The 24,857-nt window shown below is 42.2% G+C and overlaps 1 protein-coding gene across 1 annotated transcript; it reads right to left on the reverse strand.

Annotated features, from left to right (window-relative positions):
• Positions 1-2,965: 2,965 nt before the first annotated feature.
• LOC143289540 (cell division cycle 7-related protein kinase-like) lies at positions 2,966-23,627 on the reverse strand. The gene is made up of 12 exons (XM_076598545.1): positions 23,526-23,627; positions 22,192-22,284; positions 21,708-21,843; positions 19,952-20,045; positions 16,477-16,619; positions 14,324-14,429; positions 11,151-11,282; positions 8,182-8,457; positions 7,211-7,341; positions 6,390-6,472; positions 4,104-4,253; positions 2,966-3,233 (listed from the first exon to the last, which is right to left on the reverse strand). Exons 1-12 carry the CDS (start codon positions 23,617-23,619, stop codon positions 2,980-2,982), a joined length of 1,692 nt encoding a protein of 563 aa, XP_076454660.1. The 5' UTR covers positions 23,620-23,627; the 3' UTR covers positions 2,966-2,979.
• Positions 23,628-24,857: the final 1,230 nt, after the last annotated feature.

Consider the following 24,857-nt stretch of genomic DNA (forward strand, 5'->3'; position numbering starts at 1 on the left):
TTTTTACGATCTCCCAGGTCAACATATGTCCAGACCTGCCAGTGCCTGAACCCTCTTCGTGTGTATACGCACGCAGAAGATCAAATACGCACGTTAAAGATCCTGTAGTCCATGTCAGCATTCGGTGGGTTATGAAAACAAGAACATACCCAGCATGCATTGTATTGTTGTAATGTGTTGCATTACAGTGCAATATCTTATCATATTGTTCTGTGCTGTACTGTATTGTGTTGCATTGTAATGTGTTGCATTGTAATGTGTTGCATTACACTGCAATATGTTGTATCATGTTGTTCTGTGCTGTACTATATTGTGTTGCATTGTAATGTGTTGCATTGTAATGTGTAGCAATACATTGCAATACGAAAACAATATGCAAACGAGTGTGCCAGGAAGAAACGGAAATGTCATGGCTTTTATTTTCACAAGATTCCCATGACATTGGGTAACTAACCGATGCTACAAAGATTACCCACTGAAAGCAGACACTTTGGGGCATTTTGCCCTCAGCTGTTCACAGAAACGTTCAGGCACTGTGTCCAACAACAAAGCTGTAAGCTGAAGCTGTTCTGAAATTCTTGCACCACTGAAAGTAACCGATGGTGAGATGTGCTGTATCTATTGTATCGCAATGCATTGTATTTTAGTATATTGTATTTTATCATATTGTATCATACCTTTCTGACATATTTTCATAACTTCTTTCCCTTCCTGGCTACAGTTCCTTCCCACTCTCCACCCTTTCACACAATACACAAATACAACAACAACTGACAATAAATACAAAACAATAATCTGGATCAAACAGCAAATTCAAATTCAATTAAAAACAAATTTCTGGAAATAATTTCTCAATGAAAAATGCTGCCGATTCTTACCATCATCTGTCCTGGTATTTCTAAGGTTGTTCCCACAATCCACTGAACTCTTGAAATGGATTCCAAGATTACAGGATCTTTTATATACATAGTTCATCTTCTGCATGCATAACTGCACGAGTTGTGTTGAGGCACAAGCAGGTCTACACATCTGTAGACCTGAGAGTTCAGAAAATTCATCACCTTCTAACTACCAAATGTTGCCTGGACTGAACCCAGAACCTGCAAATCGAATGTCCAGTGCTCTGACTGCTCTGACACCTATCACAATTTACTATGCTTATGTCTGTCATTTAAGATTTCTCTCGCTTTGCCTCGTTTCAATCTGTTTTTTTACAACAATAAAACCTTCTGAACTTGATTCCTGCAGAGAATTACACGAGACATCAAAAATTTTTGTTCATCCTAACTTCTAAATCTAAGTCATTTCATTCTCCAGGTAATTTATTTTTCAAACCAACTTAACCACTTGATCTAATCATTTCATTCTCCAGGTAATTTAATTTTCAAACCAACTTAACCACTCAATCTGATCATTTCATTCTCCAGGTAATTTAATTTTCAAACCAACTTAACCACTCAATCTGATCATTTCATTCTCCAGGTAATTAAATTTTCAAACCACCTTAACCACTAAAAGTAAGTCATTTCAAAACTGAGTCATTTCATTCTCCAAACTGTTTTAAAACCATGATTATGGAATGCTGATAATGTCTTCAAACAATAAACAGCAAGTTGTTTTGGTTTTTCTTTTGTGCTTCTAAGAGATTGTTCATCAGTAGCAAAGTCTGCCATGCTGCGACCTACCACTGACAGTTTTTGTGGACTGCCAACACTGGGACTGCACCAGAAGAACCCAGATGTAGCAGTGTATGGGGGACTATCCACATACACCACAGCCAGCAGTCATGACAGCTTCTATCACTTTCCGAAGGTAAACACATCCAGTTTGTAACTGATTTTGAGCCACAGTAGGCTATCAGCTGAAGATGATGGAGACGATTTGCCATGGGATGTTTTGGTCATGGGGGATAATAATTTAAAAAATTCTAGCATGCAAACTACTAAAGGAAAGTATATATATCCTACACTTTTCTCAAAGGAAAATGAACACACTATCCAATCAAGACAGTTTCACATAAAGTTAATGATTTTGCAAGAGGAAAATTCACTCATTTTCATTCAATCCAGGTGAAATTACTCAACTGTGTGAGGAAGGTGAAATAATTTACCTTGTATCTTTAAAAATCAACAAATAGATCACGAATAACCAAACCATTTCCAGACAGCCAAGCTTTGACACACGACCGACAGACCTGGAGGAGTTTGGTGAAGTTTTGTGCAGCGTCCCAATGACTCTCCACAGCATTAACTCACTCAGTACGGCCAGTCCTCTCTTCTCCTCTACACAGACCCCTCGGATGTCCAGTTGGGTGTCTCAATGACCCAACCTTTAGCTTCCGTCGTCAGAATTGTGGTATTCTTTGTCAACATTCACCTCTTCAGTATAAGAGCCTTCTGCTTGCAATATTTTGATGATGGTAATTGGGGTGAAACGCGGTTAACGTCGTCTCTTTCGCCGTTCGTATGGAGAGAGTTAAGAGAGAAAAAGATTGAATAAATAACCAAGAAACAGACAACTTTCCATCAAAAGAGCCAGAAGGAGAAATAACCAACCAGTAACAAGACAACTCTGCCTCAAAAAGACGTTCAACACCGCCTGTCTTCAACTCCAAAACACACGCATGCACAACTTTCCTCAGAATCAGTGACAGCTAGCATCCACACCACACCACACCACACCGCACCACACTGCACCACACCACACCGCACCACACCACACCGCGCCGCACCACACCGCGCCGCACCGCACCACACCACGCCACACCACACCGCACCGCACCACATCACACACCACGCCACACCACGCCGCACCGCACCACATCACACACCGCACCACACCGCACCACACCAAACCACGCCACAACACACCACACCACACCACACCACGCCACGCCACACCACACCACACCACACCGCACCACACCGCACCACACCACACCACACCGCACCGCACCGCACCGCACCACACCGCAACCTTTCACACTTTCTCCTCCTCCTCTCCCATAAAGAAGTCGGAGGCGAGCGCCTGTTCCGCTGTGATGCGGGTGGCCGGGTTCGGGTCCAGCATGCGTTTCAGCAGCTTGACGGCGCAGTCAGGCACCTTGGGCCACTGCCTGGTGGGCTGGGTGGGCTGCTTGCTGCCCAGGGGGTCAGGGTTGTTCGCCCGCAGCCGCTCGCACAGACTCTTCAGCTCCAGAGCTCGAGTCCTGGGTCTGGCTGTGATCAGTTTGTCTGGAAGCAGAGACACATCTTTGTCACTTAACCCCTTGAGGTTTGTGGGTTGTTGTTTTTTTTGTTTTTTTCTCAGCTTCTATGTGATGCTGTTGTGCATTTGGAAATGTTATGATAATTTCGTAGTACTCCTCCATGCTCCAATAGGAGTGAAAGGATAATTAAAAATTGAAACTTGTAACTATTGCCATGACATGTTGGCTCGGTCTGATCTCAGTGAGGTGACAGCCCTTCACTGACGTCGTGGCATGTTGGCTCTGGGTAGAGTGGGGGGAGGGATAGAGGGGGGGAGGTAAAGGAGGGGGGGTTAGAGGGGGGGGTTGAGGGGTTGGTAGAGGGGGGTGGGTAGAGGGATGGGTTGAGGGGGGTGGGTTGAGGTGGGGGAAGCAAATCCTCGTAAGTTGATAACTCTGAACTCACCAACCAGACACACCCCACACACCCCACACACACACACACACACCAAACCTCAAAAACCAACTACTAATCAGACCTACACACACTTATTAAACCTCTACACACACTTATTAAACCTCAGTAACTCACCAACCATAACTCTCACTAAAATCTGCCTGCAGTTTTATTTGTTTTTCCTATCAAAGTGGATTTTTCTACTGAATTTTGCCAGGGACAACCCTTTTGTTGCCGTGGGTTCTTTTACATGCACTACAGGCATGCTGCACTCAGGACCTTGGGTTATCGTCTAATCTGAATAACTAGCGTCCAGACCACCACTCAAGGTCCAGTGGAGGGGGAGAAAATATTGGCAACTGAGCCGTGATTCGAACCAGCGCGCTCAGATTCTCTTGCTTCCAAGGCAGACACGTTACCTCTAGGCCATCACTCCACACTATCTATCTATTCACTCACCAAAGCTCAGAGCGGCTTTCTTCACCTCATCCGTGCCCAGCAGACTGAGGATCTGACTCAGACACGTCATGTCGTCGTTGCCCCGGAAAAACGGGTAGCGCCCTGACAGCAGACTGAGAAAGATGACGCCCGCCGCCCAGATGTCCACCGCTGTGGAGCAATTCGCAGAGTTAACACACGGTTATACATGAGTACTGTGTTGCGTGTGATGTTTTGTGTGTGTGTGTATACATATATATGAATAGTGCTTAAGCGTTTGGTTGGAAGTCTGTTTCATGGTTATGCATCTTAGTTATCTTTTTAAATGTTTAACTCACTCAGTACGGCCAGTCCTCTCTTCTCCTCTACACAGACCCCTCGGATGTCCAGTGGGTGTCTGAATGACCCAACCTTTAGCTTCCGTCGTCAGAATTGTGGTATTCTTTGTCAACATTCACGTCTTCAGTATAAGAGCCTTCCGCTTGCAATATTTTGATGATGGTAATTGGGGTGAACCGCTGTTAACATCGTCTCTTTCGCCGTTCGTATGGAGAGAGTTAAATGCAAGTTTTTTACATTGTACTGTGCTACTAAGCATGTTTTAGATGAAAAGACACAATAAAAATCAATTATGATTATGATTATTATCATTATCATTATCATCATTATTATTGTTCCTGTTGTTATCATTATCATTATTTCATGGTCACATAATTATTGCCACAAATAATTAAGACTCTTACCAAGAATTAATAATCAGATACCACATTTCCTCAAAATCAATACACTGCCAAATACTGCCACAAATAAATCAGAGTGAACAAGAATGAATAATATGACATGTCACTGCTGAATCAACACTGTCACATACTGCCACAAATAAATAATAAAAATAATAATGGTATTTATATAGCGCTGGATCTTGTGCAGAGACAAATCAAAACGCTTTCGCACCAGTCATTCACACGCATGCATAACTCTAAAACTGTAGAAACTAAAGACAAGGAAGGGCAGGCAAGGGAGGCTATTTTGGGAAGAGGTGGGTTTTAAGGCCAGACTTGAAAGAGCTGAGTGTGGAGACTTCACAAAGCGAAAAAGGAAGTTCATTCCAATCACAAGGTCCAGAAACAGAGAAAGAACGGTGGCCAACAGTCGAGTGTTTGAATCAGACTGAACAAGAATGAATAATAACATGACATGTCACTGCTGAATTAATACACTGTCACATGCTGCCATGAATATGATTTAATACGCACACACTCACTCACTCATGATGTACTGGCTATCAGCATAGAGTTCTAAAATATCAGAAAAAAAGAGAAGTATTGGTGTGTCTTGCATGAGAAACTCCATAAAGTGTTCCTCATTCAAGTCTTGGCGTTCAGCAACATCATCAACAGCCACAGGTTCGTCTGCTGCTGAGTCACTATCACTGGAGACACACACACCATGCAGACACACACACACACACTCACACCGTGGAGACACACACACCATACCGTGGAGACACACACACCATGGAGACACACACACCATGAAGACACACACACACCGTGAAGACACACACATCATGGAGACACACACACCATGCAGACACACACACCGTGGAGACACACACACCATGCAGACACACACACCATACCGTGGAGACACACACACCATGGAGACACACACACCGTGGAGACACACACATACACCATGGAGACACACACACCGTAGAGACACACACACCATGGAGACACACACACCATTGAGACACACACAGAATGGAGACACACACACGGAGACACACACACTGTGGAGACACACACACCATGGAGACACACACACCGTGACACACACACCATGGAGACACACAGACTGTGGAGACACACAGACTGTGGAGACACACACACCGTGGAGACACACACTCTATGGAGACACACACACCATGGAGACACACACACCGTGGAGACACACACACTGTGGAGACACACACACCATGGCAAACGCACCATTGAGACACACACACCATGGAGACACACACACACCATGGAGACACACACACCGTGGAGACACACACACCGCGGAGACACACACACCGTGGAGACACACACACACCATGGAGACACACACACACCATGGAGACACACAGACTGTGGAGACACACACACCGTGGAGACACACACACCATGGAGACACACAGACTGTGGAGACACACACACCGTGGAGACACAAACCGTGGAGACACACACACACCGTGGAGACACACACCATGGAGACACACCGTGGAGACACACACAGAGAAATCAGCGCAGTGATATGTACCTGTGCTCTGGTTCGGATGTTTCATCAGCACTTCAGGGGCTCTGAAGCCTGGGGTACCAGCTCGGGGTGCTGTCTCCACAGGCCTGATAACATCATTGTCACTGTCATCACTACCATTATCACTTCTATCATCATCATCTTTATTATCATCATCACTTCTACTATCATCATCGCCATCACTAACATCATCACTTGCACTGTCATCATCATCATCATCATCATCATCACCATCATCACTTTCACTGTCATCATCATCATCATCATCATCATCACCATCATCACTTGCACTGTCATCATCATCATCATCATCATCACTTGCACTGTCATCATCATCATCATCATCATCACCATCATCACTTGCACTGTCATCATCATCATCATCATCACCATCATCACTTGCACTGTCATCATCATCACTGTCATCACAACCATTATCACTTCTATCATGATCATCGTCATCATCACTTCCACTGTCATCATCATTGTCATCACTACCATTATCACTTCTATCATTATCATTATTACTACCATCATCACTTCTACTATCATCATCATTGTCATCACTACCATCATGATTTCTATTATCGTCATCATCATCACTGTCATCACTACCATCATCACTTCCACTGTCATCATCATCATCATCATCACTACCATCATCATTTCCACTATCATCAACACTTTTATTGACATGGGCTCTTTTTCAGTGTGCCAAGTGCATGCTGCACACGGGACCACAGTTCATCGTGTCAGAAATCACGCCAGCACATGCTGCACATGGGAGCTCAGGTCATCATCTCAGAAATCATGGCAGCCCTCACCTCAGCGAGCAGAAGGTGCAGATGCTGGGACGACCGTAGCACATGCAGGCTGTCTGACCTTCCTGCTTCACACGACTTCTGCTGCCTCTCTTCCTCTTGCTGTCCTGGATTCTCTCCGCCACTTTCCCGGTCTGCAACAGCAATTATCATCATCATCTCTCCGCCACTTTCCCTGTCTGCAACAGCAATTATCATCATCATCTCTCCGCCACTTTCCCTGTCTGCAACAGCAATTATCATCATCTCTCCGCCACTTTCCCTGTTTGCAACAGTAATTATCATCATCTTTCCGCCACTTTCCCTGTCTGCAACAGCAATTATCATCATCTCTCCGCCACTTTCCCTGTTTGCAACAGCAATTATCATTAACTTTCCCTGTCTGCAACAGCAATTATCATCATCTCTTCAACACTTTCCCTGTCTGCAACAGCAATTATCATTAACTTTCCCTGTCTGCAACAGCAATTATCATCATCTCTTCGCCACTTTACCTGTCTGCAACAGCAATTATCATCATCTCTTCGCCACTTTCCCTGTCTGCAACAGCAATTATCATCATGTCTGCAACAGCAATTATCATCATCTCTTCGCCACTTTCCCTATCTGCAACAGCAATTATCATCATCTCTCCGCCACTTTCTCTGTCTGCAATAACAATTATCATTATCAATAATAACAACAATAAAAACAACAATAATAATAATGATAATAATAAGGGCAAGGATACTAATGATGATCATGATAATAATAATAGTAATGGGCATTTACAATGCAATCTACCTCTTTAGCACAGGGGCCCAGCACAGACACACATACACACGCACACAAACATACACACAGACAAACACACACAGATATCAAGAACACACATACCACACACACACATCAATCACCCAACAACCCTTGACACATTACCTCATTCAAATCTCGATAACAAACAGCAAAAGCCACGTGTGGACAGGCCTACCCACCTTCAGTCCGGCAGAGCGAGGAGTGGACAGAACAGGCCTGGAAGACGCTGATCCAGTTTTCACATCTTTCCCCGTCGTCACGGATTTCCCATGGTATTTTCCCGCATCATCTTTTGTCGCCACGGCCTTCTGTTCTGATCTTCCGGCGTCGCTGACTTTCTGGGTCGACTTCTGCGGACAGCGCCCCAACTTCTGTTTGCTGTGGTCCAGCAGTGGAGGGGGAGGAGGGAGGCGTCTGTGTTTGGAAGTTCGCTGCGGCGACGCCGACTGAGAGCTCTGAGAATGGAAAGCAACCTCTTTCTGATTCTGACCGAAGAATGTGTCTCGTTTAGTCTGAGAGACAGAAGAGGAGGCAGAGATGGAGAGAACTCAGAACTCAAAACTCTTTTTTTTTTTTTTACTTTTTTTTTAAAATTTTCCAAAGACATGTATACAATACAGAGAACAGTATGAAACAAACAATATAAAACGAACAGTAGCATCCACTACAGAGAGAAAGACAAAACAGAACAAAAACAAAACAAACAAAAAAAAAACCCAGTAACAACAACAACATCAACAAATACAGAAAAAAAAAACAAAAAAAAACTTGTCCAATCATTCAATCAAGCAATGTTTACACATTATTGATTGCAGTAATCATGATGATTGAAGAGGACATTAATAATAAAGAGACCAGTTGTAACATAGCAATAGCATCAGTTATGTCAGCTATTACAGTAATGGTATCAAGGATGAGGTGAAAGCGAGTGGTAGCATTATGATATCATAATAAGGAGCAATGAGAAAACCACTTCTACATTATTGGAAAAGAAAGCTTGTAGTTAATCACATTGTAAAGACAATAACAACAATAAAAATTTCAAAAAAATAAATAAATAATAAATATAAAAAATAAATAAAGGCCTGCTAGTACAAAGTAAGGACTGTTATACAGAATGATAACTATGAAACATGCAAAATTGTGATTAGGTGACAGTTTCCATAATTGGAAGGTAACTGTTCCACTTTGTACGGAAAGCATGAAGGTTCATTAGTATATATGATGCATGTTCTTCGATTTTGTATCTGTATCTGAGCTGTGTTTTAAATGCATTGCGTTGTGGTGGTTGTTTATTGAATTTGCATTTGTACAGAAAGTTTTTGGCAAGTAAAATAATGAAATCTAAGATGTCATCTGCAGCAAATGTGTGTGAGTTTTCAAATAAAACTAATTCTTCACATAACTGGGCATTGTATACATTATTGCATTTGTTATTAATATCAGTTTGGAAAGCAGTCCAAAATCTCTGTGCAATCTCACATCTCCAAAAAAGGTGTTCAATGTTTTCTGGATGTGATCCACAGAAGCTGCATTTATCATTATGAGAGATATTCATCTGTTTCAGAGATAAGATAAGATAAGAATAACTTTATTATCTCCAACTGGAGAAATTTGGTCAGGTGCATTATCACAACATAGACAAGTAAACAACATGGGGACCATAACTGTAAAAGTCAACAACAGCTTTTACGAATATTGCGAAGATACAAATGTAAAAAATATCACATACACCGTTTCATACATACATCCACACACTGCAGGTAATAACAAGTATTCTTAAAGTAAAAACAGAAAGAATTAAGAAACATTATTTGAATATAATTATAAACATAGCCTACTATACTGCACATTGATTATAATAGACAGATAAGATAAGAATAAAGACAAATTGCAGAAAACCGCAACCACATAATCAGCACATTCATCCTGCAGATTGCACATTCATTATAACCAATTGTCACGTTTTTAAGCTCAGTAAACACACACACACACACACACACACACACACCACAACTAGAACAAGGTACAGCCTATCATGCACAGACTTTCACACATCTTACATGAGAGTGCGCGCGCGCGAGCACACACACACACACACAGTTCTCAAGAATCTAAAAGGTGGATTGAACGTGGAATAAAAGTCTTCAGAGCTCTGGATTTCAACTTAAAAGTTCTGTAGCGTCGTCCTGACAGCAATAGCTCATAATACATTGCTAAAATATGGGTGTCGTCAGTTGTTATCTGCCTGTTTTTTTAACCACTCAACTTTCATACAGCTCTTGCATACTAGCTTGTTTCACTCCCACAATTTTACTGCATACACTCATGACATTGTTCAAAACACGCTTACTCCTCACTCCCAAACTTCCATACCAGCACATAAATGAAACTGTGAGCACGGACTCGATACAACATCGATAATAACTTCATCATCATCATCATTATCATCATAATCATAAGACTACTACAAATAAGAAATGAATTTATACAGTGCCGAATCTCGTACAGAAACAAATCAAAGCACTTTCGCACCAGTCATTCACAAGCAAGTGTAAGTCTGTTCAGAAACATGAAAGACAAAACTAATTTTCGCACCAGTCATTCACAAGCATGTGTAAGTCTGTTCAGAAACATGAAAGACAAAACTAATTTTATCACGGGTAAAATAAGACAAAAATTCTGTCACCTGATCATAAAAGATAAGAAATATTACAGAGACCAGATACAGGCAATGCTGATAGAATGCAGAAAAAGAAAAATCTATAAAAAAAAGAAAATGTGTCCACAAAGCATCCTATGTCCCCTAAAGGAACCCTCTCATACAAACACCCCTCCTTCTATGGCATTTTCAAAACTGTTCTGGTTCTGATTTGTTTCGCTGCTGCTGCTTGTGCTGACAATTTTTGCAACAGGGTATCATTATAGACAGGTTCGACTATGTCATTACTATGGTTTGGGCATGACTGATTTTTGCAACAGGGTATCATTATAGACAGGTTCAACTATGTCATTACTATGGTTTGGGCATGACTGATTTTTGCAACAATGGGGGGTGGGTGATTCATGTACATACAAGTGAATGTGGGAGTTGCAGCCCATAAAAAAACAAACAAAACAAAAAAAAATGCAGAAGAGGGGGAATTACCTGCGAGATCTCTGGGTTGTTTCTGGCTCTTGGAGACGCCATCTTTCCCTGGGGCAGGGGGGAGAGAGGGGTGCGGGTGGTGCCCTTCTGTTCATCCGGCTTCGGCTCCTCTGTCTGGCTCTCCTCCTGGCTCTGTTGTAAAGGTGAAAGGTGAAAGGTTAAAGGTGCCCTAGCTTTTTCCATGATTGGTGGGAAATTCGCGCCACTCATCACTCTCGATGCAGATGACGCCGACCTGGATACACTCGTAAGCGACTTCAACGCAGCTGTAACTGAAACAGCCCAAACAACTCTTGGAAAACAACGCATCAAAAAGAAGCCCTGGGTCACGGACGACATCCTACAGCTGTGTGACAAACGTAGAGACCTGAAAAAGAAAAAGAATGAAGAAGAAGGGGCAAAACAGTACAAAGCAGTTAACACCGAAATCAAGAGAAGCATGAAGAAGGCAAGGGAGAATTGGATTGAAGGAAAATGCCAGGACATAGAGGAAAACCTGACAAGAAACAACAGCAAGAAAGCCTACCAAGTTGTGAAAGAACTTACCAACACAAGGCAAGGTAGAACTATGTCCAACATCCAGACCAAGGATGGAAAATGTCTAACAGAAGAACAAGACATCCTAAAGCGATGGACAGAATACTGCTCAGAGCTATACAACATACAGACCACAGGTGATCCAGCAATACTGAATGTTCCACCAGCCACTGATAACAGTAATCACCCCATACTCCGTGAAGAAATAGAGGCAGCAATAGCATCGCTGAAAAAAGGGAAATCGGCAGGAGTGGACAACATCCCATCAGAACTGGTCCAAGCAGGGGGTGAAGTTATGATAGATGTGCTACTGAAAATCTGCAACAAGATCTGGCAAACAGGGGAATGGCCCACACCGTGGACACAATCACTGATCATCACCCTCCCCAAAAAGGGCAATCTCCAGCAGTGTCAAAACTACCGCACCATCAGCCTGATTAGTCATCCCAGCAAAGTCATGTTGAAGATCCTGCTTAACAGACTGAAACCACAAGCAGAAAACATCATTGCTGAAGAACAGGCAGGTTTCAGACCAGGAAGGAGCACAACTGAACAAATCTTCAACTTGAGGTTGCTATGTGAGAGGTACCATCAACACCAACAAGACCTCTACCACGTCTTCATTGATTTTAAGAAGGCATTTGACAGGGTCTGGCATGCAGCTTTGTGGGCTACCATGAATCTGTACAACATCAACGCCAACCTGATCAGACTGATACAGCACCTCTATGACAAAGCCACCAGCGCCGTCTACCTCAACAATAGCATCGGGGACTGGTTCAGAACCACAGTCGGAGTGAGACAAGGCTGTCTACTCTCCCCAACACTCTTCAACATCTTCTTAGAAAGAATAATGACTGACGCACTGGAAGAGCATGTAGGAACAGTCAGCATAGGCGGCAGAACGATCACAAACCTACGTTTTGCTGACGACATTGATGGACTGGCTGGAAAAGAAGAAGAACTGGCAAGCCTGGTCAAACATCTAGACAAAGCCTCCACATCGTATGGAATGCAAATCAGTGCGGAGAAAACCAAACTGATGACTAACAACACCAACGGCATCAGCACTGACATCAAAGTCAACGACGAAAAGCTTAAAACAGTCCACAGCTTCAAATATCTGGGAGCAATCGTGTCAGATGAAGGATCTAAACCAGAAGTACTCTCGAGAATTGCCCAAACAACAATGGCACTCAACAAGCTGAACACCATCTGGAACAACAAAAACATCGCTCTCAGCTCAAAAATCAGACTGATGCGTTCCCTGGTTATATCAATATTGCTCTACGCCTGCGAGACTTGGACCCTGACTGCGGACATCGAGAGAAGAATCCAAGCTGTCGAGATGAGATGCTTTCGTAGACTACTTGGCATCTCCTACAGAGACCACATCACTAACACGGAAGTGAAGAACAGAATCAAGCAAAGTATTGGACCCTACGAAGACCTTCTGTCCATAGTGAAAAAACGCAAACTTAGGTGGTATGGACACATCTCCCGATCATCTGGTCTTGCCAAAACGTTCCTGCAAGGCACCGTACAAGGAGGCAGAAAGAGAGGACGGCAGAAGAAGAGATGGGAAGACAACATCCGGGGGTGGACAGGCTTGACGCTCGGTGACGCCCTGAGGAAATCAGAAAACCGTGAAGAGTGGAGAGGGGTGGTGGCCAGGTCAGCAGCGGTGCCCCAACGGTCTGAACCCAGACTACGGGAGAGGTGAAGGTGAAGGAAGGTGAGCTTTTTCCTGCCATCAAGCCCTGGACACAGTGATAGGAATTCACTGCCTTCCTGTGCCCAGCCCTGGACACAGTGGATATAATTCACTGCCTTCCTGTGCCCAGCCCTGGACACAGTGGATATAATTCACTGCCTTCCTGTGCCCAGCCCTGGACACAGTGGATATAATTCACTGCCTTCCTGTGTCCAGCCCTGGACACAGTGATAGGAATTCACTGCCTTTCTGTGCCCAGCCCTGGACACAGCAGATATGAATTCACTGCCTTCCTGTGCCCAGCCCTGGACACAGTGATAGGAATTCACTGCCTTCCTGCGCCCAGCCCTGGACACAGTGATAGGAATTCACTGCCTTCCTGTGCCCAGCCCTGGACACAGTGGATATAATTCACTGCCTTCCTGTGGCAGCCCTGGACACAGTGGATATAATTCACTGCCTTCCTGTGGCAGCCCTGGACACAGTGGATATAATTCACTGCCTTCCTGTGCCGAGCCCTGGACACAGTGGATATAATTTCCATGAACTTATCGATAAAGTAAAATGAAAATAAAATAAGATTAAAAATAAACTGAAATCCATACAGTAGGCATCACTGATCACTGATCTAAATAATTTTCAGAACTTGGATACACCATCATCACAAACAAGCACACCTCTTCCCCCCTCCCCCCCACCCCCTGTTCCCTGCCCTACCTCCCCACCCCTCCCCATTCTCATTTTTTTCAGTGATCAGTACAGGATTTCTAATTTATACACATCTTAGACAAAGAAAGACCGTGACGCAGAGACAGAGAGAGGGGGAAAAGAATAACATAGGACAGGGACATATGCAGAGGAAATGATGAAGATAATGATAAGGATAATGATGAATATGACGATACTGAGAGTGGGAACGCACATTCTCTTTCCCTTTCCAGAGGCATATAACGGGCGGCTTGTCCTTGTTTTCCTCACGCAACTTGAGCGGGGCATCCTGGGCAAGCCCAAAGTCCACAAGTGCATACCTGCACACACACACACACACACACACACACACACACACACACACACCAACATACACACACACACACACGCACACACACACACACACACACACACACACACACACACAAGCAAACAAGACAATGATTTAGAAAAAAAAAAAAAAAAAGGAAAAAAACAAATCAATCCAACCTGAATGAAAATGTCATTCATCTGAAAGCTACAAAAAGAAAAGGCAAGCATGTTGTTTTATGCTCCCTGATGGGTATGGGTGACAGAACATTCTGCTCCTGTCATGTTGTTTTATGCTCCCTGATGGGTATGGGTGACAACATTCTGCTCCTCTGTCATGTTGTTTTATGCTCCCTGATGGGTATGGGTGACAGAACATCCTGCTCCTGTCATGCTGTTTTATGCTCCCTGATGGGTATGGTTGACAGAACATCCTGCTCCTCTGTCATGTTGTTTTATGCTCCCTGATGGGTATGGGTGACAGAACATTCTGCTCCTGTCATGTTGTTTTATGCTCCCTGATGGGTATGGGTGACACAACATCCTGCTCCTCTGTCATGTTGTTTTATGCTCCCTGATGGGTATGGCTGACGGAATATTCTGCTCCTGTCGTTTTATGCTCCCTGATGGGTATGGTTGTGAGAACATTCTGCTCATCTGTCATGTTGTTTTATGCTCCCTGATGGGTATGGGTGACAGAACATTCTACTCATCTGTCATGTTGTTTTATGCTCCCTGATGGGTATGGTTCACAGAACATTCTGCTCATCTGTCATGTTGTTTTATGCTCCCTGATGGGTATGGGTGACATAACATTCTGCTCCTCTGTCATGTTGTTTTATGCTCCCTGATGGGTATGGGTGACAGAACATCCTGCTCCTGTCATGTTTTATGCTCCCTGATGGGTATGGGTGACAGAACATTCTGCTCCTCTGTCATGTTGTTTTATGCTCCCTGATGGGTATGGGTGACACAACATCCTGCTCCTGTCATGTTTTATGCTCCCTGATGGGTATGGGTGACACAACATCCTGCTCCTCTGTCATGTTGTTTTATGCTCCCTGATGGGTATGGGTGACACAACATCCTGCTCCTCTGTCATGTTGTTTTATGCTCCCTGATGGGTATGGGTGACAGAACATCCTGCTCCTGTCATGTTGTTTTATGCTCCCTGATGGGTATGGGTGACAGAACTTCCTGCTCCTGTCATGTTGTATATGCTCCCTGATGGGTATGGGTGACACAACATTCTGCTCCTCTGTCATGTTGTTTTATGCTCCCTGATGGGTATGGGTGACACAACATCCTGCTCCTGTCATGTTGTTTTATGCTCCCTGGTGGGTATGGGTGACAGAACATTCTGCTCCTCTGTCATGTTGTTTTATGCTCCCTGATGGGTATGGTTGACAGAACATTCTGCTCATCTGTCATGTTGTTTTATGCTCCCTGATGGGTATGGGTGACAGAACATCCTGCTCATCTGTCATGTTGTTTTATGCTCCCATCATGAACAAATATTGATGACAAACTGAATGGAAATTAACATTTTTGTTCACTATCGAAACATATGAAAATAGATTTATTTGCTGACACGCATGCAAACCTGTAAAAAATGAGTTATCAATTAACATGTATGCAAACATTTCTACTGGACTCACTTTTCATTTCTATTTAGTGCACAAAGTTGGTACATTTTAATATTTCTTTCTCCATCAAATCATGTGAACACACAATTTATGAGACTAAAAAATGCAAACCTGTAAAAAAAATATATATATAAATGAAAAAAATAAGACAAATGAATGAACCCATATAGAAACATTTCAAACAGACTCACTTTTTCATTTCTACGTTGTGCAGAAAAGGTGGTGGGTTTGACGTCAAAGTGAATGATGTCAGATCTAACAGACTTACGAATGAACCTGCATAAATCATTTCAAACACTCACTTCTTTGTTTCATGTAATGCATAAAGTTGGTGGGTAAGACATCACGATGAATGACATCAAATTCAACAGACTTGTGAATGAACCTGCATACAAGCAGTTCAAACACTCACTTTTTTGTTTCTATGTTGTGCAGAAAGTTGGTGGGTTTGACGTCACGGTGAATGATGTCAAACTTATGGATGTGCCTCAGCGCCACAAGAAGATTCTTCATGTAGTCTCGCACCTGGCTAACATCAAAGGTGTTGAAATATTCCTGAAAAAAAAACCAAAAAAAAACCACAACGTATAGATTTCAGATAAAATTTATTCTTCTTCCTTTCCTCCCACACTGCCACTCAGTTGGTTATGAAAACAACATACCCAGCATGCACACCCCAATGAACACCCAGCATGCACACCCCAATAAACACCCAGCATGCACACCCAATGAACACCCAGCATGCACACCCCAATGAACAACCATGCACACCCCAATGAACAGCCAGCATGCACACCCCAATGAACACCCAGCATGCACACCCCAATAAACACCCAGCATGCACACCCCAATGAACAACCATGCACACCCCAATGAACAACCATGCACACCCCAATGAACACCCAGCATCCACACCCCAATGAACAACCAGCATGCACACCCCAATGAACAACCATGCACACCCCAATGAACACCCAGCATGCACACCCCAATGAACACCCAGCATGCACACCCCAATGAACAACCATGCACACCCCAATGAACACCCAGCATGCACACCCCAATGAACACCCAGCATGCACACCCCAATGAACACCCTGCATGCACACATAGTGGTTAAAAGCAGTATTTAAAAGCCCTGAGTGAATGTGGGAGCTGAAGCCCATAAACACTGAAGAAAAAAAGAGGCAAAATGTAGATAAGAGTTGCAGAGAAGAAGGCATCATCAAAAAGTTTCTGCCAAAAATGAACTGCTGTGACAAAAAACAAAAACAATAATAATATTTTTTTAAAAAGGGGGTGGGGCAGGCGGGGGGGGGGGGGGGGGGGTAAATGAACTTCACAATTAACTGTCACTTCTGTGGAAGTATTACCTCCTTCTGTGAGTGTTCACTTCACAATGTGGTTAACACACACACACACACACACACACACACATATCCATGCACGCACATTCACACAAGAATACACAGCACAACACAGAGCAATAGTGCAAAGACACACACATTTGCTAAGAAACAATAAAAAAATAAACTGACTCCTATTTTCATTCCACCATCCCCTCCATGTAACAGTCTGTCTGTTTACAGAACAATTCCATCTACAACATACAACACTGTCCCTGCGTTCACTTCAATTGTTTAAATTCATTCTCTTTTCTGTGAAGTCATTTTATAATCATCATCTGCCTAAAGAAAAAAAAAAAAACTTGTACATATGTTGTACTGTCACTTCTTCTTCTTCTTCGTTCGTAGGCTGCAACTCCCACGTTCACTCGTATGCACACGAGTGGGCTTTTACATGTATGACCGTTTTTACCCCGCCATGTAGGCAGCCATACTCCGTTTTCGGGGGTGTGCATGCTGGGTATGTTCTTGTTTCCATAACCTACCGAACGCTGACATGGATTGCGGGATCTTTAACGTGCGTATTTGATCTTCTGCTTGCATATACACACAAAGGGGGTTCAGGCACTAGCAGGTCTGCACATATGTTGACCTGAGAGGTCGTAAAAAATCTCCACCCTTCACCCACCAAGCGCCGTCACCGTGATTCGAACCCGGGACCCTCAGACTGACAGTCCAACGCTTTAACCACTTGGCTATTGCGCCCGTCGTATTGTCACTGAATCAACAGAGCCCAAATCATGATTTAAACAGTACCTCCTGCAGTAAAAGTAGCCCGGTTCAACACTTGGTTTACACCAGAGACTGACAGAAGCTGAGAGTTATGCCAACAGCAAAGTGAAAGCTGTATGATCAATGGTTTCTCCACTGCAGTGGGAAGTCATTTACAGCCTAGTCAGTCTTCTGTGAAGGACTACGACACTCAAACTAGATGACAAGATTGCACAGCATTAGTGCTGCAGCCTTGGGTGGCTGGTTGGCCTCTAGGAACCATCCTCAATGCCTACCTTCCTAAAGTAAAGACCCCTTGGTGGAGAGAGCCGGACTGTAACCAGTACAAGACACTCCACATGATAATCATTAAAATCAAACTGAAACTGTAACCGGTACAAGACACTCTACATGACAATCAAACTGAAACTGTAACCGGTACAAGACACTCTACATGATAATCAAACTGAAACTGTAACCAGTACGACACTCCACATTATAATCATTAAAATCAAACTGAAACTGTAACCAGTACAAGACACTCTACAGTCATGATAATCAAACTGAAACTGTAACCGGTACAAGACACTCTACATGATAATCAAACTGAAACTGTAACCGGTACAAGACACTTTACATGATAATCAAACCGAAACTGTAACCAGTACGAGAGACTCTACATGATAATCAAACTGAAACTGTAACCGGTACAAGACACTTTACATGATAATCAAACTGAAACTGTAACCAGTACAAGACACTCTACATGACAATCAAACTGAAACTGTGACCAGTACAAGACACTCTACATGATAATCAAACTGAAACTGTAACCAGCACAAGATACTCCACATGACAATCAAACTGAAACTGTAACCGGTACAAGACACTCTACATGACAATCAAACTGAAACTGTAACTGGTACAAGACACTCTACATGATAATCAAACTGAAACTGTAACCGGTACAAGACACTACATAACCAAACTGAAACTGTAACCGGTACAAGACACTCTGCATGATAATCAAACTGAAACTGTAACCGGTACAAGACACTCTACATGATAATCAAACTGAAACTGTAACCGGTACAAGACACTCTACAAGACAATCAAACTGAAACTGTAACCGGTACAAGACACTCTACATGACAAACTCAAACTGTAACCAGTACAAGACACTCTACAGTCATGATAATCAAACTGAAACTGTAACCGGTGCAAAACACTCTACATGATAATCAAACTGAAACTGTAACCGGCACAAGACACTCTACATGACAATCAAACTGAAACTAACTGGTACAAGACACTCTACAGTCATGATAATCAAACTGAAACTGTAACCAGTACAAGACACTCTACATGATAATCAAACTGAAGCTGTAACCAATAGAAGACACTCTACAGTCATGATAATCAAACTGAAACTGTAACCAGTACAAGACACTCTACAGTCATGATAATCAAACTGAAACTATAACCAGTACAAGACACTCTACATGACAATCAAACTGAAACTGTAACCGGTACAAGACAACTGAAACCAAGATCGTCCAGACAGTAGTTGCCTCCTCTGCTGTCTTAATGATCATAGTGTGAAAGAACTATTATATAGATATATAGACATATATAGATAGCTACTATATATAAGACAGACAGACAGGCAGACAGACAGATAGATAGGTTAATAGGCAGTTAGACAGACAAACAGACAGACTGATAGACAGATCCGCAGACAGATTTCTGTCGTATTATCTCCATGCTTACCAGAAATTTCTGGTGGGGGAAGTAACGCATGATGATGACAATGTGGTCCCTGTTCTTCAAACATAGCTCCACCCCCATCACATTCTCCCTCCCTCTGCAACAACCACCATGTAGGAAAATGAACAACACAAAGCAACAACAACCACAATGTAGGAAAATGAACAACACAAAGCAACCACCATATAGGAAAATGAACAACACAAAACAACCACCATGTAGGAAAATGAACAACACAAAGCAACAACAACCACAATGTAGGAAAATGAACAACACAAAGCAACCACCATATAGGAAAATGAACAACACAAAACAACCACCATGTAGGAAAATGAACAACACAAAGCAACAACAACCACAATGTAGGAAAATGAACAACACAAAACAACAACCACCATGTAGGAAAATGAACAACACAAAGCAGCAACCACCATGTAGGAAAATGAACAACACAAAGCAACAACCACCATGTAGGAAAATGAACAACACAAAGCAACAACCACCATGTAGGAAAATGAACAACACAAAGCAACAACCACCATGTAGGAAAATGAACAACACAAAACAACCATCATGTAGGAAAATGAACAACACAAAGCAACAACCACCATGTAGGAAAATGAACAACACAAAGCAACAACCACCATGTAGGAAAATGAACAACACAAAGCAACAACCACCATGTAGGAAAATGAACAACACACAAAGCAACAACCATGAGAATAACCAACGTGTGCATAAGACCTGTGACGATTCAAGCCACTGCCAGCCAGAGTATCCAGAGATACGGCTTGGAAAATATTTACAGATCCCTCAAGCCAGAATGTTAACACCAACAACCCTCTTTTTCCCCTCACGCTCCCTTCTTATTCTTTACCAGACATTATTTCGTTTGTGTGTGTATATATCTACATATATATATGAATGTGGGTGTGCATATATGCATGTTTATGAATTCATGTACACATGTGCATAGACATTTGTGTGTGTGCACTGCGTGTGTGTGTGTGTGTGTGTGTGTGTGTGTGTGTGTTATATTGCATTGTACTGAACTACTCATTGTCACAGCCGATTTCTTAGTGTGAAATTCAGGCTGCTCTCCCCAGGGAGAGTGAACCACAACAGTGAAGTGCCACAACTTTTTTCTCCTGCCTGCACATGTGTTTGTTTTCCTATCAAAGTGGATTTTTCTGCACAATTTTGCCAGGGACAAAGCGTGGTTGCTGTGGGTTCTTTTATGTGCACCAAACACATCCTACACACGGGACCTCAGATTATCATCTCATCCAAATGAGTGCGTGCGTGCGTGTATGTGTGTATGTGCAGGCATGGACTTGTATGCACATTGTGTGAGTGTGTGAGCATGAGTGAATGTATACATGTGTTTTCTTCAGTTTAACGTCTATTCACTAAAGTGTTTTTAGATGGAAAGGAGTAAAGTAGTGGATAAAGGAAAGAGAATGCATGTGAATGTTAGTGTAAAAAAGTGTTCATGTTATGTATCAGAGGAAAAGTATATTATAAGAAAAAGTCTAAGGAGATTGTGGTGTGTATTGAATGAGGTGTCATGGGAAGGAGAATATGTATATGCATATCAACAAGTATTAACCTACAACAATGGAAATATAAATAACAACATTAACTATAATACATCAAAGGATACATGTGTGTGCATGCATGCATGTGTGTGTGCGCACACATTTATACGCCTGCCTAACTGCTGTGTCAGCCACACAAACCATCCACAAGATGGGCGTACCCAAAAAGTTGCAGACACTTCAGTTCTGCAATGATGCGGTTGGGATGCGAGGTTGGAATAATATGCTTCAGTGCAAACTTCTCCTTGATGTCATTGGGGTGCTTCAGGTTTGCCAGAAAAACCGAGCTGAATGTGCCTGGACAAAAAATTGAACACACATACATTACATGTGTAAAGTGTGTACTCTCACATGCACACTGGTAAACATCTAGTTACAAACACACACTCACTCATTTTTTTGTATGAAAATAATGTTTCCAAATACACTGAATACATAACACATAAGAGCACAAACAAGCACTGTTGAAGCAGGCACACGCACACACACACACACACACACACACACACAAATTCCACTATACATATGCAATAAATCACTTTTCTTTTCATCATTTAGATTTTAAAAGTCCTTCACCCCTTAAAATTCATTAGTATCAAATTATATGATAGCTACTATCACATTAATTGCTGGGTTTTCCCTCACCTTCACCAATTTTGTCCAGGACATTGAAGTGGTTGGTGACTTCAGGAATGAAGTAACAGAGATCCTCTATCTCCTGCTGAACTGCTACTGGTACTGCACAGACACACACACACACACACACACACACACACACACACACACACACACACACACACACACACACATTTTGTTCACACACATAAAAACACAGTGTCAGACTCAGTCAAAGATGCACACACATATTCTGATATTGTTTACATAAAAAATGATATTCATTACATTAAAAATATGCACCTGCTCACACAATTTATATGAGTTTATATCCAATATTAAATATTGCTTAAGATGGAATGATGTAAAATTGAAGACAGCACAGAACCTACTAGTTCTAACTTGCTCACATGGCATATAATAAGTACATATATTATAGATAGATATATTCACAGTACATACATTCTGTTCCATACACATTCACATCACAATATATCCTGCTCTCTCTCTCTCTCTCTCTCTCTCTCTCTCTCTCTCTCTCTCTCTCTCTCTCTCTCTCTCTCTCTCTACATACAGCCCATGATTATTTTCATTTCATCAACTGAACAGCAACACTTCATTTACGGAGCATGTCCATGTTTCCATAATGCAACTTCCGCATACCTAAACCTTGATAGTGGAAAATTATATTAATTTCTATGATCTAAGGGCAAATGCTCAATGATAAAAATGTTTGACAGACAAACTGACATTCATCAGACTTCTCAAAATCAGATTTAAGACAAACTGATGTTCATCAGACTTCTCTGGATCAGATTTAAGACAAATTGATGTTCATCAGATTTCTCTGAATCAGATTTAAGACAAACTCACATTCATCAGACTTCTCTGAATCAGATTTAAGACAAATTGATGATCATCACATTTCTCTGAATCAGATTTATGACAAACTGATGTTCATCACATTTCTCTGAATCAGATTTTAAGACAAACTCACATTCATCAGACTTCTCTGGATCAGATTTAAGACAAACTCACATTCATCAGACTTCTCTGAATCAGATTTATGACAAACAGATGTTCATCACATTTCTCTGAATCAGATTTAAGACAAACTAACATTCATCAGACTTATCTGGATCAGATTTAAGACAAACTCCCGTTCATCAGACTTCTCTGAATCAATTTGAGACAAACTCACATTCATCAGACTTCTCTGGATCAGATTTAAGACAAACTCACGTTCATCAGACTTCTCTGAATCAATTTAAGACAAACTCACGTTCATCAGACTTCTCTGAATCAGATTTAAGACAAACTCACATTCATCAGACTTCTCTGAATCAGATTTAAGACAAACTCACGTTCATCAGACTTCTCTGAATCAGATTTCTTCTTTTGCTGCTTCTCCACACAGTTCATCTCCCACAGCTGATCTCGACTCAACTCAAAATCCATTTTCTTTTTCTCCCTGAAAATATAATTTCAAATAATTAATGTATGTACAAGATGTAGCCTAAATCATCTCCATAACAATTATCATCTTCACCATCTTCAGCCTTTGTAAAAATATATAAAAACAAAAAAACCCATAAAAGTCCAGAATTGTAACTTTAGCAGAATGGTTAAGACAGTCACCTGCCAATACAGAGTCCATGAAGGTCTGTGTTTGAATCTGCTTTTGCCCTTTCTCCCAAGTTTGACTGGAAAATTAAACTGAACTGGTAAGAATCTAGTCTTGAACTTGATTGAACTGGAATCAGGTGTTTGAGGCCTGTGAAGGCCTGTTCGTCATTCAATTTGATACAGTATACCAGCATGCGTGGCCTAATGATAGCATACTGGATCATAAATACTTGGAGAGTTGGCCGAATGAGCATCTAACCTAGTCTTGAAGTTGAAAGATGACATGGTTGGGGCAGTCACAACACTGTCTGGCAAACCATTCCATTTATTAACGACTCGCTCTGTAAAGAAGGAACTGCGCCCTTTCAGTCTACAATGTGATTATTTAGCATTAAACTGTTACCTCTTCTGTCTCTACTTACTGCAGGTGATAGTTCTGGATTTGTGGTCTTGTAGATTCTGTGTAAATATTTATAGCAATCAATCATATCTCCCCACTGCCTCCTGTGTTATAGACTAGGTAGTTTAAGGAAGCTGAGTCTTTCATGATAAGGCTTGTTCTTCAAATGACCAATCAGTTTTGCTGCCTGTCGCTGTACGTCTTCCACCTCTCTGCACAGTGTTTTTGACTGTGGGTTCCAGACCGAATGCCCATATTCCAAAATGGGTCTAACCAGGAATTTGAACAATTGAACAAACAGATCTTCAGATAGGTAGTCGAAGGAACGCCTGATTATACCAACCATCTTAGCCTTTGCAGTAACTGTTGCCACATGCGTCTTAAATTAAAATCCAGCTTGTTGTCAATGTACACTCCCAGGTCTTTCACCACGTCACTCTCAGCAAGTGCCAGGTTGTATTCCTCCCCGCTGTTGGTTTTCCCTTCCATATAGTAAATTGCTTCTGATTTGCAGTTTCCTAGCTTCATTACACTGCATTTTCTGGATGGAAGTTGAGGAGCCACTCTCTAGACCACTGCTGCAGGTTGTCATTCGGATGAGACATTAAACTCAGGTCCCGTGTGTAGCATGCACTTGGCACACTGAAAAAGAACCCATTGCAACAAAAAT

Source organism: Babylonia areolata, chromosome 14 (genome assembly GCF_041734735.1).
Source record: "Babylonia areolata isolate BAREFJ2019XMU chromosome 14, ASM4173473v1, whole genome shotgun sequence".
Taxonomy (NCBI): Eukaryota; Metazoa; Mollusca; class Gastropoda; order Neogastropoda; family Buccinidae; genus Babylonia; species Babylonia areolata.